Source organism: Prinia subflava, chromosome 3 (genome assembly GCF_021018805.1).
Source record: "Prinia subflava isolate CZ2003 ecotype Zambia chromosome 3, Cam_Psub_1.2, whole genome shotgun sequence".
Taxonomy (NCBI): domain Eukaryota; kingdom Metazoa; phylum Chordata; class Aves; order Passeriformes; family Cisticolidae; genus Prinia; species Prinia subflava.
The window spans coordinates 47820066-47836950 of NC_086249.1; the positions used below are offsets into that span (position 1 = coordinate 47820066).

Genomic DNA, 16885 nt, shown 5'->3' on the forward strand with positions numbered 1-16885 from the left:
CTGAAGTTCCCATCCCTACAAATGCTGATGCTTAAATGTGAATTTTCAGGCCTGCAAAAATACTTAAGAATGGTAGCAGAGGCACACTTCCAATAATCTCTATCTAGCATAGCCCCTTCACATGATTAATGGTATTTCCGTCCACGGCATTTTGACCATACCTTTGTGGATGGAAAAGGGAAGAAAGTTTCAAATAAAGAAGCTACCAATAGACTCAAACAGAAAAAAAAAGCTCATAAATTCAATTAACTACATGGGGGGAAAAGGGCAGGAAGAAAGGGCAGCTACACTTGTTCTGAAGTGTTTTACTACAGCTTAATGAACACAAGAAGCATCTTCCATCTGTAGCCAAGAGGTGACTGGCATGAACTGAGATCTATTTTTTATCCAGACAAAGAACAAAACATGCCAAACACACGAGCCAGCTGGCACACTTGCACTGCACAGAAGGTCTGAATTCACGCTCTCCCAATGTAATCCACACAGGAAGGTGTTTATGGGCAGCCACCTAAAAAGTTGCATTTCCTATGACTTATTATAATTCTATGTAAATTAATATCTGAGATCACAGCATCTATAAGCTTAGTTTAGAGAAGAACCAAAAAAACTCTGCAGCAAGGCTCAGATTGGTTGATTTTGATTTATTTTTAAAGTAACATTTCTCCATTATTTAAAAAATGTCCCATCTACCTGCTTTCAAACATAAGACATCAACATTCAGATTCATCAGTGTAAAAAGTAAAAGGTGTAGGGTATGCAAATGACTGAGTATTTCCATTTTTAGTCACGGCAGCTATACTTACTTGCAACTGCTTCCTTTGTCTCACTTGAAAAGTTTCTGCTCCCCAACTGTTTATACAGCAGATATAGATTTCCCTCACCCAGTGTGGTATGAAAAAGCCCACAGAAAATATTCAAATAAATTACTCCAATTGTGAAAGCCTAGTCCGCCTTATACAGACAACTTCCATTGCTTACACGTTAGGCTAACATCTGAATGCAATAAAAAAAGTCACAATCAAAAAATATTCTACAACCTTCACACCATGAAAATAACACCAGGAAAACAGGACAAGCAGCCTTTTACTTAACAGAACTTGCCTTAAACTTCTTGTTTATCTTTGACATATACAGATATAAAGGATGTAGCTTTATTGTTTTGTGTATCACCCAATGAAAGAGTTGCTTTAAAACTAACAGTATTTCACACATCTCTATTTTAAAATTTATTCAGCTGAGCCATCAATACTCCCTTTTGTTTCCCTGAGAAAAATATTCTTGAATGTGTGCATATGCTCATGTTACACAGGCAAAGACAAAAATCTGTAAACTGCAGTAGAACACACATCTCATGGTATCATGGTTAGTCACCAACTTCAGTATTTCTCACTGTGTGGTGGTTAAGCAGGCATTTACTCTCAGGAATTCTGCCACAGAGCTACCAGCTTGTAAGGGCTGGCTAACGACAAAGCAGTAATCTTGCACTACCATATTTAAAACCACAGATGTCCACTCCTGCTAGCACTGCTAACAGCTAATCTTGAAATAAAATCAGTGATACTTTTTCCAGTGTCAATAGCCTCAAATGAACATACAGGCTACCTGAAACACTAAGCTCCAGAAGAAAAAACTTCCTCCATTTATCTGTGTGAATCTAGTTTGCATTTGTCATTCAAAAGAAGCTTGTAATACCTATTCTATGTGCTTGCTCTGCTGAAACAACGTGCCCTTAAAAATAATGCTATGTACAAGCATAATCAAATGGAAAGTTTATAGCAGCAGTTTGTACAATACAAATACAAATTCAGACCAAAACAATACCTAAGATGACAGTGTGGTCATCATGCAACTAATTTAATGAGAAACTGGTTTTCTGTAAGCTTTTGGACAAGTCTGGGGACTGAGCTAAAGAAAGCAAATCATTTGACATGAGCAAAACACCAGTAGGAGCAACTATAAGCAGAGACATCTAGAGCATTTCTTGTGGGTCTCCAAATAGGTTATTTGGAGCTGTTAATCCCAATATGGATCACTCAAACTAAGAAAGCTATCTTGATAAAGTAGTTCATAAATCAGCTGCTACACTTGTCAGCTCCTGGTTTACATGTTACCTCACAGACCTAAACTGTCAGCCACCAGCATGTTTTACACTCCCCATTCTCACTGCACAGTGGAAGCATCATAGCCTTGCTGTACCTACAACGACATTTTCAAGCCTGCTTGTTCCTCTACTTATTTTAAAACATTTCTTTACTCCTCCTTATGATCCAGCTGTACAATACAAATGCTATCTTTAACTATGAATGTACCAGTTGTCAGCCAGATCCTGGGTAAGTCCACTTACCAGATGACCCCTCCTGGAATTCTAACTCAGAGACACTGCTTCCTAACACTTGAAATGATAGGGCTGTCCTTGGTTGATCTTACAAAACTATTTCTTCTTAAAATGCAGTTTCCTAAAAGAACCAATGTTTTTACTTCCTTATGTACTCCACCAACAATCTGCAGAGAACATCTAACTAAAAAAAAAAAAAAAAAAAAAAAAAAAAAAAAAATCAACCAATAGTGGCAACTTGCTTTATATTGCTTTAGCTTTCCACATTAAGGAAGAAATATGCCTTCTTTCCAGAAAGGTTAAAGAAAGATCTTCACTGAAGACAGCCTACCTTCCTGTGTAGACAGTCTTACACCTTTTTTTGAGACTGCTGTTTCTGATGTTTCTTCCAGCCAGACATTTTCTCTCATCCAGTACTTCCTCACAGTCTCCATGATTTTAGATACTCAGAAAAAGGGCACATGTGCACTAATGTCGAGCTTCAATGGAATCAACCAATGCACCTGCAACACAATCGACGTAAACCTTGATGTTGACTAATTGAAGATCTTCGCTCTTTGGATTTTTTATCTCATGGATACAGAGACCAGCATGTATGGGGAACCAAAGAGGATTTTTGAGCATTGATCAAGTACAAGGAAAATTTTCTGGGGAGGAGGTGAGGGTAGCACTCCAAGATCCATTTCTTGTGAGGAAGAGTAATAAATGAGGCTGTTCACAGATATTTCTAGTACATCTGGACTGTAGCTTGTAGAACATAAAAATTACTTTATTTCATTTAATTGCTTATACTTCAGGTTAGCTTCCAGCAGAAACATTCTGCCAAGAGCCACAGTTATATTCACTCTGGGCAGTAACTTTGCATCAGCAACAAAACTCATAATAATCAACTGGCATTCCTAAATGCTAGTTTTCGCTTCCCCATACAAAGGCTACAGCTTATTCCTGACATAAGAATTATATCGACTGCACAAATTATATTCAAGCAGAAAGATATCAGTAGGATAAATGTCATTTAAATAGTCAAGTACTCTTGCTAGTCAGAAGCTAAAAAAGACTCAAAAAAGATTTAATAACCCTCCATGTTATACAGTGAGCTTTTTAAATTAAAGGTTTCACATAAGGAAACGCAAGGAAAATGGTTATACTAAGATATCAATATCTTAATAATAACAAACATCAGATCCTAAAGCACTAAGCAAAGTATAAAAGCTACAAAACCACTTGTAGCTTAAAAGAAAAGCCAGCAACTAGATAGTAAATCTCTTGGCTTGGACAAGAGACTAAGACACCCATACCACAGTACTTAAATTTACACACAGACTATATTGTGTTGGGACATTTTCCTTGTCAAAGCTCCATGTTTCTCAGGATACAAAAACCCCCATATATACAGTCACAATTCAAAACCTTTCATTCGCACAGCAGGTTTAACTGATTATTCCAAAAAGTCTCCACAAATTATGAAAATTAAACTGTTTATACTATTACAGAAATATCAAATATAAGTAAAAAAATCTACTATAATTATTTATATTTTTTAAAGCTGCATCTAAAGTAACATTTCAAAGTTGTAGAGGAAAGCAGGTTATCTTGTTAATAAAACCCCCCAAACACAACCACAAGTTTCTTTATGTTGGATGAAGTTCTTTTTATGATAGCCTCCCTGCTATCCTCCCATGTATTTCTCTTGCTTAGAATCACTTCACTGTTATTAGCCACCTACAATTCTTACAACTTAGTCTTTGGTTAAAAGTCACAAAGACCAGAAATTCACTTTAAAATACATGTTACCTTCAAGTGTGTTTTTGAATTGATGATGTAAAGACCTTAGTATTTTATGGCAAGATCAAGAATATTAAGTGAATAAATCTCCAGCGGCAATATGAGAACTACATATCTTAAATAGTCTTAAAAAACTACATTTTTTTGGAAATAACTACAATTCTTCAAAATACACTATCATAACTGGTCCCACTACAAGCACCTCTTGTAGCCTGTGATTTTTTTTTTTTTTAAATCATGTCTGTGGACTCTCCAAATTAGTTCAGCAAGTATTTTTTTAATTTTCCTATGTTTAATCCATCCGCCTTTTAAAGTCTGGCATTGCAGAAATGCTTTGTCGAGCAGCTCCACCTTTTAGCTTAATAGCACAACATACAAAGAAAAAACTGAGAAAAATTTAAAGCTGTACAGATTCAGACACTGGTATTTAAACACTTGCACTGTTCTTTCAGCAAAAATGGCAGGGTGGAAAGATAGGGTGGAATGGACAATTGGGAATGTGAACTACTCTATCCACAAGTCAGGGTTCCTATGTAATCCATTCTGAATTGTATGAGAGACTCATAGATCAGTTCCCTAAGAATATAATCTGCTGGAGTCTTAAATTCTCTGTCTTTTATTCTTCCCATCAAAACACACAGTATAGAAAAAACCAAGCATTTTTCTGGTGCAGAATTTCTATGTATTAAAACTCCAAGATGAGGATGACAGCTCATGGTACTTGTGTTATCACTTCCCATAAAGCAAGCTATTTGGGGGTTTAAAGGCCATCTTCTCTTTAAACATATGTCACTGTAGTTGTCACCGTAGATCACAGTAAGGCACCAGGTACTAGGAATAGTAGATATAGGTAACAATTGTTAAAAACTTAAGTTTTGATTTCCAAAGCATAACACCTCATTTATAACCTCGCATACGACATCTGTCAAGCCTTAGACAAGGCGTGCCACTGAGCACCTCCCAACAGCTGTGCACTTACAGAGCACACTGACCCCACCAGTGTCACACCAACAGTCCCTGCTGCATAATGTTACCAATGCCAGCAGGTTTGCTAGAACAAACTGACTTCATCAGCAGAAACCTACTCAAAGTGAACACGAGCTATCTGACCTGAGAAATTAGTCTGGATGCAATTATAACTTCGTTAGACTTTTACCAGTATTTTGTTCTCTTCTTTTCCTTTGCCATCTAGATGGAGGCAAACTTATCTTCAGAGAGCATCTACATCAACAGCCTAGCTAGACTGCTGCTTTCTAAGCTGGAAGTACTCTTTACACAGCTCTTTTTCTTTAACTGAGACTACAAGCAGATGATCACTGACAAAATACCAAATGCACAACACTTTCGATTAGAATTTGCACTGTGAAATTTTGCAGAAATAAAGATAGCTGCCATATGTGCCACTTTGAGAGCTCCAAAATCAAGACTGATGAAGGACTGTACAGAAACAATCATATGTGATCTGCAGATCACATCCTCAGCCTAATCCCACTGCACTCTTTAATATAAACAACCCATTCTTTGGCAAGTGCCTACCTTAAAGCATCAGATTCACATGCTTCATGTGACCTGTGGTGAACTATACATTCACTCACATTTAACATAAATCTAGTGTGGGTCTGCAGTTACCCAGCTGTGTTTTGAAGTTAATCCATTTCTAAAAGGCAGATTCTGTGACAAGTTTTTCCCTTTGTGAATAGCCTAAAGCAAGAAATTCTAGGAAGTGATTAGGGCTCTGCTGGCAAATGGATATGAAAATGACAACTGGAGATTCCAAATTACAGTATATGGATTAGGGATCTCAATGCTTCTGTATACAGGCATTCATGTCTATCAGCATGTCAGTCTTTACTGTGCCTTGCTGCAATGTTTGCTGTAGTGCCTCAGTGCTGCCAGACTTACATAAAATGCACTTGCTCTGGCACTGCAGTAGCAGCTCAGACGAGCTTCCCTGCTGCAATGTAAATGGCTACAAGCTGGTCCTGCACTTGAAGGCGAAACACATTAAAAAGTTTAGCAATCATAAAGGTTTGAAGAGACCTCTACAGACTGCCTAGTCCAACCCCTTGTTACAGAACAGGGACAGCTGAAGCAGAATATTCCTCCTGGCCATGTCCAGTCACATTTTAACCATCTCTGAGAAGGCAACTTCACTATATCTCAGCAACCTGTTCTCATGTTTAACAACCTCTATGATGAAAGTGTCTTTTCTTTTGTTCAAATATTCTCTAGTATTTTAATTTGTCTCTCAGGCACCAATGAGAAGCATCTGTCTTTTTTTCATTCTTGCCTTCAGTGAGTTACATATACAAAAGCCCATCTGAACCTTCTCTTCTCCAGTCTGACTAAGTCATTAACAAACATGTTCCCCACTACTGCCCCAGTGTTATCTACTTGAGGACACCTGCTGGAGTTCATGCAGCAGATGACAACACTGAACCTGGCAGTTCAGTCAGTCTTCAGTACAAATTACTGTCTACTATGGTGTACTTCAACATGTTGTCTCTTATCAAGATGGTGTGAAAAGCCTTGCTAATACACAGGATCAACTGCTGTCCCCTTGTACGCTGAGATAATTTTGTTACAGAAGGCTATTAAGTTAATCAAGCATGAATTCCCTTCAAAAATCCATCCTACTTACTGCTCTTTGAGCATCTGGTAATGTTTCCAGGATTATTTGCCTTATCAGCTTCACAAAGATTGAGAATCAACCTGACTGGCTTACAGCTCCTCAGATTCTCCCATTTGTACTTGTGAACATTCACTCTCCCCCAGACCTTAGAAAACTCCATCCATCATGACCATCTCTCAAAGACTGAGTAGAAGTGCAATTACGTTGTCTAGCACTGCTAAGGGTTGGAGATGCATCCCAATCAAGTTTGATGTGCACATCCAGTATGTTTAGACATTCTATCCTCCAGCAACAAGAGGAGTGTATTTAAGAAAGCAATTAAAGTGACACCCACATACCCTCAAAAATCACAAAAGTGGTGTACATTCTCTGCTACCTTGATATACCAAACTTGATACTTCGTCAGCAACTCTTACAAGAGTACCAGAAGATTTGCCGGAAGTGTTGAGGTTGAAGTGACAATCTCGTTAGAAAAGATGACAAAAAACAATATCATGGAAGGTGCTTTGAACTTTACTGGATTCTGTCTCATGAAGTGTGGAGTTGTATTTTCATTTGTTTGCTTTTTATTTTTTAGAATAACAGCAAAGTTGTCAATGAAGTCACTGACAATTGGTATCTTCTGCTTCTCCTTGATATATAAGAGGAATCCACTCTTGGACATGTAAAAGAATAAACACACACAACATCAAGACAGCACTACATGCACCAACTAGGCCTCAGCTGAGCAATGCACTGCTCTTGTGTTGTATGCAATTACAGAACATATACAGGTGCCTTAACTGAGTCTCCTGATTTAAGAAGTGTCCCACCAGAGGTGCAAAAGAGTTCTAGAAGATGGAAAGATAAATATCATCATATCCAATGTTTGCCTTGGTGCTAGCAGATATGAAGATGCAGGTTGAGAAGGTAAAAGAAACTTAAGTACCTGCTTGGGACAAGTCTTCCTCCCAGGAGGACAAGGCATGTGCTGTATCTACCAATTAAAGCCATAGATGCAATGCATGAAGAGCAAAGTTTAAACTGCAGATTTAGTGTCAACACTACCACGATGTTTTTTAACAGAGTGCTTTCTCTTTATAGTTAACTCTTACCCCAGAATTCTTTCATTTTATGATAGAAATTATCCAAATAAAGTTAACAGGGGGGAAAAGGTCTGAGAAACCAACAAATACGGAACAAACAGAGAATCCTGTAGAGCAGTAAGACATTCACAGAGTTCCCTCAGCATGCCTTACACAATAGCCAGGACCAAGAATGTGTTACAAGAGGAATTGTACAAGCAGGCAAAAGCTGGTGTTTGAGAAGGGTTTTTGAGAACCTGTAGAGAAGCTCCCAGCTCTTGTTCAGATCAGCCATTTCCTTTCTCCAAACCTCATGGGTGAGTAGAATCTGGTGCAATGCTTTTTACACTTGTGAGCTTTGCCTTTATATGATCAGACTCATTTACGCTACTTCATTATCACCGTGGGTTTTCGCATTTAAAAAACCTCAGGCTGTCATATAATGAATAGAAGGAAAGCATAGCTAATTTCTTCACCACATACAGTAGTTACTTTAAGAATCATCTGAAACCAACTGGTAGGAATGAACATTATACTTCAAGTAATTTTTTCTAAAAACAAAACCATCAAGACAGTGTTCCACAAAATGATTTCTCTAACATTTTGCAGATAAAAAGTGATCTATGACTGAGTACCAGCAATGGAACCAGCACCACCGAACACAGTCTATAGGATATTATAAACTTCCTTTGAATGAGACACTGAAAAACAGTGTAAGAGACTGAGTCTGGCAGTCTCTATCATCCTCCAATTGACCTTGTCTTCAGTTGGCAAGACACAGAATCTGGCTGTGTACCAGTGTAGCAAGTTAGGAAGTGATTAGTGCATGCCTTGGTATCTGCAAACACGGAGCACAGTAACAATTATCACCGGAGAAATAACTTGAACTCTTTACATCCTAACTCCTTTTACTCCTTATTCATGCACATAGACTGTACAAAATCAATTGCCAATAGCATAAAAAAAAGTAAGTAGACATTGACTCAAATGGCCTCTGTCTAACTGTTCATCCTGCAATTCAATGCCCCTCTCCTTATTCCAATACTAGTGTTACTTTATACTATAGCATGGTATAGGACTGCACTCAGGATACTGAACAACTGGTATGATTTTTTTGAGTATGCAGTACTTTTATAATCAAAAGTTCTATCCACAGCACAATATATTGATCAAGTTAAGATGACAGCACAGTTTATAGGGAAAAGACATTTGTTAGCTCCTTGTCTTATGGCTTCTCCACCCTTCAGCCTGAACTACTTCTGTCTCCTCCAGTCTAGGTGTCTTGACAAAGAAGAAACAATAAAAAAGGAAACCTGTTCACATGCTACTTTACCATAGAAGCATAACAACACAAAAACTGAAGAAATCACAACCTCATCTGAAGAGCTTTGAAGGATTAAACCAGTTCTAAAACTATGGAGAAAATCATAAGTCAGATCACTGACTTGCAAGCAGTGATGGACCACCAAGTAATAAACTGGGTCTTGCTGAAAAAGCACACACAGTAATTCACAGAAAAGCCAGCTTAACACACTTCCTACCCATCAGAGTCTATAGTTCTATTAAAGTCTGCTTTAACATAATCAGCAGCGGGTTAGCAATTTCCACCTAAGAGGCAACAATATTGCTGGGAGTGATGAAATCCAGCTGCTCTAGAATTACAGGAAAAACACAGATTGAATAATGCAATATGAAGCATATTTTAACTCATTAGAGACTAATTTATTAAGGAATGATCTACTTCAAAACAAGTCTTTGAGTACATACAGAGCTTTATTGCTTTTTGGCAGTCTTTCTTTATTGAACATATTTCAGATTCTTGTGGCTTTGGCTGCTGAAAGAAGGTTTCTTCCAGCAATAAACTTACTTAAAGATTACTTAAAGAACTTAAAGATTACTTTAAGAAACAAATAGTTTACATTTCCCACTTATTGGACCCTTCTGAGACTTCACCCAAAGGATCTTAATTCTACTTACACTGTGAAGGAAGATTAAAACCCCCTTTCCTACTTAAACAGTAAAACTTATTCTTTTATGAAGTGATGAAGAGCCAGTTATAACCCATACCCTTCACCATACCAATATTCACACAAGTATATAAACAAATTCCAATTCAGTAGCAGAAAAAAATAACATCCCATGCACCCAGTTGGCACTGCAGTGATGCCAGTTTTATTTTTGGTGGGGCATTCATTAATTCTTTCAAGAAGCAGCTGGCAAAGCCTCCTCAATGTTAGTTTCATAGATATGAAGTGCTCATGGAATAGATACTTTGGGAAGAAACCTACCTAGCACAGCCAAAAGGCTGAGTACCAACTTACAGCAATTAGATAATCAACATCTCCCTGAACACATCGGACAAATGTTTGCCTTGGTCTACACAACCAGTCTTTTCTCCTTGCTGTTCATGAAAGATAACAGCCCACCCAGAGCTCTAGAAAGAAGGAACTTCCTAGGCTTAAATACCAACTTTTTCATCAAGTCTTCATAACTATGTAATTTCAAAATCCAGCTGCAGCTGACCACACCAAACTGCATCTGTTTCCAAAGAAACACAAGTGGAACTTTCTTCCCAACGGGTGGAGAAATCAGAATTTTTCTAGGTATTTTCTAGAAGGCATAAAACAATACTGACTACAAACCTCTTTCAGCCAAACAAGTAATTTATGTGAGAAGCTAGTACTAAGCTCCAACTTCGACAAATTAGATACCAAAATAGAGTATTTTCCTGGAAGATGTAGCACACATTACTTTGTCACAATTTTCTGCCCTCAACCTCTAAATTTCAGTAAATCTAAAATTAATTGTCAGGGACAAAAATTAAATTTTCTTTTAGTTGCAAAGATTCTTCTGTCACACTACAGCTATAGGTAAACGCAACCAAGTGAAATGTAAAAGACAGCCTATCTTGGTACAGAAATGTGACAAAAATGCTTTTGCAGAAGTTAGCAGCATAAACAAACCCCATGCATGTTTAGAAAAGGTGAAGCTCTTGATTATAATTACTTTTTAGGATTAAGCTGGCAGTTTTGAGCAGCACTGATTTGATATAATGAATATAACTACCAGAAAGGCACCTTTCTGTGTAAACTCTGCCCCAAAATATGGTAGCCCTCTTTTTTTACCTATCATGTCAAAAATTACCCAAGTGCTAAAAATCTTCTCAGATACCAAATGAGTTTATACGTATCTTTCAACATCCAGATTCTTCACGCTTCAAATCGCGGAGGTAAAGCTTCCCTAACATTGACTGTACTTGTATCTAGAGACCCAGTGTATGACAGTGCAAAAAATTTCAATTCCATTTCATTTACATTGATAAGTGTGCATTAGCAATAAGTGGGCACTGTAGAAAAGCCTGTACTATACAAGTGTCCTGTTTTCAGCTGGGATAAAGTTAATTTGCTTCTTAGCAGCCAGTACAGTTCTGTGTTTGGAACTCAGCATGAGTATAATGCTGACAACACACTGATGTGTCACTTGTTGCTAAGGTGTGCTTACACTGAGCAGAGGACTGTTCAGGTTCCCAGGCTCTGTGAGGCAGCGGGGGCACAAGAAGCCAAGAAGGAGCATGGCCAGGACAGATGACCTGAAGCAGCCAAAAGGATATTCCATATCATACAGTGTCACGGCCAGCACATAAACAGGGGAAGTTGGCTGTGAGCTGTCAATCACCACTCAGCAATGGGCAGGGCACTGGTCAGTGAATGGAGAGCAACTGTTCTGTGCATCACTTGTTTCTCTTCAATTTTGTTCTTCCCCCTCCCCTTTTCATTACTATTATTAGTAATATTACAGTTTATCTTGACTCAACATTAAGGTGTCCTTATCTCAGCCCACATGGTTTATGTGTTTCTGATTCTACTTCCCATCAGGCAGGGGTGAAGTAAGCAAGCAGCTGCATGGTACTTAAGTTGCCAGTTGTGGTTAAACTGCGACATGAGACTGGAATTTACCAACACTATCTCAACCACGGAAAAAGTAGAGATTACAGAAGTTATGTAAGAACATGTTAGGACACTAGCAAAGAAACTCTTCAAAAGAAGAAGAATACTTCTTAAATATTTTAGTCCAAATAAAGGAGTATTCACTTGTGGTTGAAAAGCTTCATCATGTATTTAGGGTTTTTGCAGATACAAATCCCTCCTTTTACCTAGTCTGAATGGATTAGAATACTCATAGTGTTTGTAGCAAAGATGATATCTGAAGAGACTGATCTGAATGATTCTGTTTTCTACACATTTTAGTAACATGCCTTAGTTCAAAAATTTATTTTTGGTATACCTTACTATCAAGTTTAGAAGGAAGAATTACATTTGAAACAATAGCTCTTATGCGACACAATTACACCAAAACTGAGTTTAGAAGTACAAGAATTATACATTGAAGTTTCAGCTAAAGACTGAAACAGGAAACAAGCCTTTGTGGTAAATACTAATGTATTCATGCAATGCAGAAGTGTACATAGAACAATAGCCACCTGTTATTTTAAAAGCTTCACTTCTGGTGACATCATAAACCATAAGTTGAAAGAATCCTGTAACACTTGCACACAAAGTTAACGACCATTTTTGATTTTTCAAGAACTTCATTGCACTCTGAACCAATCTGACTTCAAGCATTTTGACATCAAGTGATCATTTACATATAAGATAGCACATTAGGGAAAAATACATTCAACAACTAACTGGTAGGTTACAGGAAAAGCTACATAAAAACGCTTAGATAGTCTATCAAATTCAATACAGAAGACTTCATTAAAACCAAATAAATACTAAATTTTACCTTTTCTGGATTGTAATATAAAGATTTCAAAGTGGTAAACAAGGGTGGGCAGCCTTTACTGAAGTTAACCCTCAGGAACTTATCCGTTAGTTCTCTAAATTTTTCACCTAGGAACAAAAGCGTGTTTGGTTATATGTCAGTGATTGCAAGTGTTATATAAATATATCCACTAACTGCTGTGCAACTCTGGATAACAGAGGAACTAACAAATTGCAATTAAGGGCTTTAATCTTCCCTGTTATTTAATAAGACACAAATATGCTCCAGATTTAAAAAGAAAAATAAAAAAAAAAAATCAGAGAAAAATGTTTAAGTTGCTAGTGTTTAAGAGTCTGCTAGCAGACATGGGAACAGTCGTCAAACCTGCAGTTTATTAGAAAGAGAAAATATGAAGTGCTGACTACAGAGGATGTAGCAAAAGCTATTTAAACTAACACTGAAAACACCCTGTAATATTAAGCATAAAAATGGAGATCTCGCAAAAGCTCCATCATTGGAAGTTTTTATGATTAAGTTAGACAAACATGTTAGGAGTAGTGCAGACGAAGTATTCTGACTTGAGGAAGAAGGACGGATTAAATGAACCCTCTGCCTCTTTTGTAGTCCTATTTTTATTAGTAGGACATGACTTGTGGTATGATTGTTTCTGGAATTAGAAACAAGATTTATTGCTTCACAAACATAAGCTCCATATCAGAATCACCTGTATCAAAATATACTGCAGAAGGCTAAAAATCTGATCTAATTATATTTTCACTTAAAAATTACAATACTTGCAGTAAGTGCTACCTTTCCGAGAAATGCTGTTTAAAAACAAAGGAAAAGCAGTTTAGTTCAAAGATAAGACATCCAGCCAGGAAAATTGCTGGTGTTCATGTTTTTTTCCTATGATGAAAGTGATTGTGATTCAGCCTGAGGGGAGAGGTGAGGGCAGGCTGGAGGAGGTGGTTGTTTTTTTGTTGTTGTTTTTTTGTTTTTTTGTTTTGTTTGCTTTGCTTAGGGATGAACTTTTTCCCCACTTCAGTGCCTCCTCTGTTGTGGACTTCTCTAACTTTCTCAACAAGGAAGTAGCACACTTCTTGTAATACTAAGATTCACCCATAAAACTGACAAAACTGTTGATAAACTTAACTTCAATAAGAACACATTAAAAATTTGATTAACATATTGTTTTTAGATATTCAGAAAATGCAGACACACTGCTTTGTATACAAGGTTTTCATTTACTTCTATCACTTCTCAGTTGTCCTACACTGTTACCAGCAGTGTTGCTAATAAACACTGAGACTAATGAAAGTAATTCACGTTCGCACCTTGCTGTACTAAATCTAACTGCTGTATATAGAAACTCCTACTACCTGTGGATGGGAATCCATAACCGGACTGTAAGCACATGTTTTATTGCGGACTGATTAATTACAAATGTGTTGTCTCACACTACAGAAACTCCCCTATATAAAGAAAAAAATCCATCTCAGCTTCTTCTGTTGAATTGTTCTAATTATTATCTTGCTAGAAGAATCATAATTTAAAATTTTGGACAGCAAGATTCAAGTTTCCACTAAATACCTATTTACTTATAGAAAGCAGAACAGTTTTAAAACAAAGTCTAAAAAAAAGCACACAGCTGGGCACCCACCTATGACAAGAAGCCAAGTTACATTTCGCCTCTGAGGCACACACCTAACCACAGGAGCATAAACACATCTAAAACTGCATGGACACACACTTGATCAGCCTTCCACCATAAAGGTGGTTTCCAGCTCAATCAAGGAGCTGATTTGTATCAAATACAAGGTTAAGATGCAATGCACAGCAAGGTCTGGACAAGAACTTGTCCTTTTAACATAAGCCTGGATTTTAGAGTATTTGAATTTTCATGAGTAATTTAATTCTGAATCAAACAGTGACAGCTGTAACTGGTCAGTGACCACACTAGAACAGTAATTGTATTTAACCAGAAAGTCTATCCTTTCGAAACTTGCAAATATCTTTCTGCAAAGATATTCCTTTCTACATCTTCACATTCTCACTATCAAATTTCAACCAAAAGAAATTCTTGTCTCCTGTACTTGTAAACATAGAAAATCATTTAGTAAATAGATTAATCTCTACAGGATCGAAAACAGTCTTACACATTCATGCCTGATAGGCTTAATAAGTAAGTGAGCAGAAACAAGTTTTAATACTGAGAAATTTTTATTTGTTATAAAAAGCTATAGGAAGTAGCCAAGATTTTATAATGAATCTAATAATGAATTTTGCTTTCTTTTGTCCTATTGTTACAGCATGAGTAATTAATTCTTGTTACCTTACAGATTTCTACTTATAAGAACATCAGCTGTGAAACTACACTGTCAGATATAAAGGCAACCTAGAGCAAAACACACAGTGAAATGAAATAAACAGCAAAACACACCATTAATAAAGATATAGGAAAGCCATTTTGGAGGTTTCCTTGTTTGCTGTGCTACCATAACAATCTTATTACATTAAAAAAATCCCAATTACTCATCATCCTGCTTTTGAAATCTAGGTGAAATACCTTAAAATTTGCCTCTGTATCTTCAAAGAAACTGAAGTATGGTAGATGGTACAAGGCACAAGTGGCAATTTCTTATGAAGCAGTTAAAATCTTTTGATTTTACGCAGGAAATGTGTGTGCACATTCAGACACACGAGCAACAGGGGAGTAGACTAGATGTGCTCTGGAACATTTTAAAGTACCAACAAATGTGATGCTCAGCAAATGAGCTAAACTAAAAACTAACCTTATAAATTTAAAAGTATGAGGAGGTATGTTGGGAATTTGCAGCTAATCTCAAATTTCTTGACACTTGATATCTAGCTTATGTACTTTCCAAAAGTTTTCTACTGGAGTTTCAGCAGCTAGACAGCTACACACTAATTAGATATTTTTATGGTATTTATCATTTCATTTAGTCTCCTTCCCTCTATTTTAGATGAGCACAGCTTTCTATTTTAACAAGTATATACACATTTTCCTTACAAAACTGAGGGTATTTGTGCACTGTATTTCAAAACAAATTTTGAAAGGGCAAAGTCACAAAGAACTTAGCTGTAAAATTAAATAATTTGGGCTACATAATACTGCATATATTTTTTTCCTTTTCTTTTGAAATTAGCAGCACAAAGGCAGATTTTGTTGTCAAATTAAGTTCTAATGTCTCTACAAGAAAGTAGGTGTACATTTTTACAGCAAAAGTATGCACATTAAATATACAGGAAGGGGTATGCATACATATACATTCACACCTTGAACTAGAGTGTACTATACACCGCATTTTAACTCATGATTCTTAACTTGCATAAAGCAGAAAAGTTAGGTACAGGAATTCCTACAATCTACATATTCTGTACTGTAGTTTTATCAACACAAATATTACATAGCTCATATATCTGAGTGCATGAAGCTTTTCTATCAACTCCTAAAACATAAAACAATTTTGTCTAATCTAAGAGAAATGCATACATTTGATTTGTCTACATCTTCAAGTAGGTATTGAACACACAGTACGTATTAAATACACATTAAACAGCCTGATAACTTCAGAAAAAATAGGGAAAAAAACTATTACAGAACAGATATGCAACTTGTTACCTGAAACAAAGTTTAAAGGTAATCTTCTAGGTGAAACTGCTCTGGGATGTCTTTTACTAACTTCTTCATAAATCTGAAGCCTCTCTTCTAAAGTGCCTATTATCAGCAAATACAATAGATATAAGTAACAGACATTAAAACCTATTCTTTTAAATGTCTTTAAATGTTGAGAATTAAAGTATTGAGAATTAAATGAGCTAGACTCCTTATGCTGATTTGGAACAATTTAAGCATTTCACGTTACTTTTTTCCAGTTAATCATAAACAAAAACTGTACTGAGAACACACTGTATATACAATACACAACTACCAGCATTAATCACTCTAAGGATAAACTGTCAACAGCACCATTACCTTGCACATTCAATCACACAGAGCTGGAGTTTGGTTTCTTTCAGTTACATGTTCTTCCGACCCATTCACACATTGTACTACATTCATGGCTTCAATTAACCCTTTTTTCACTAGGCAACCATTTCAGACACACTTAAAAGCATTCAGAGAAACATGCTGCATTTCTAAACCATAGGTATACAAATAGCACACTATCCAAGCATGCCTGTATTATAGTGACAGCAAAAGCAGGGTACAATACTGCCAGTGGATGTACTGCGCACCAGAACTCTTTATACCTCAAAGTTTAACAAAAATAAAGCTACTTG

At 36.7% G+C, this 16885-nt stretch overlaps 1 protein-coding gene across 2 annotated transcripts in view; it reads right to left on the minus strand.

Annotated features, from left to right (window-relative positions):
* Positions 1-16885, minus strand: part of NAA16 (N-alpha-acetyltransferase 16, NatA auxiliary subunit) — a 61920-nt gene that overhangs the window by 19961 nt on the left and 25074 nt on the right. Inside the window, exons 8-10 of one of the 2 annotated variants that reach the window (XR_010079657.1) lie at positions 16224-16319; positions 12602-12708; positions 2667-2838 (exon numbers count right to left, since the gene is read on the minus strand). Coding sequence is in view for 1 of the 2 variants with exons in the window: in XM_063392169.1 (XP_063248239.1) it covers positions 12602-12708; positions 16224-16319 (203 nt within the window). In the remaining variant the exon portion in view is untranslated. The remainder of the gene's footprint in view (positions 1-2666; positions 2839-12601; positions 12709-16223; positions 16320-16885) is intronic. The other variant, XM_063392169.1, reaches the window with a different exon arrangement.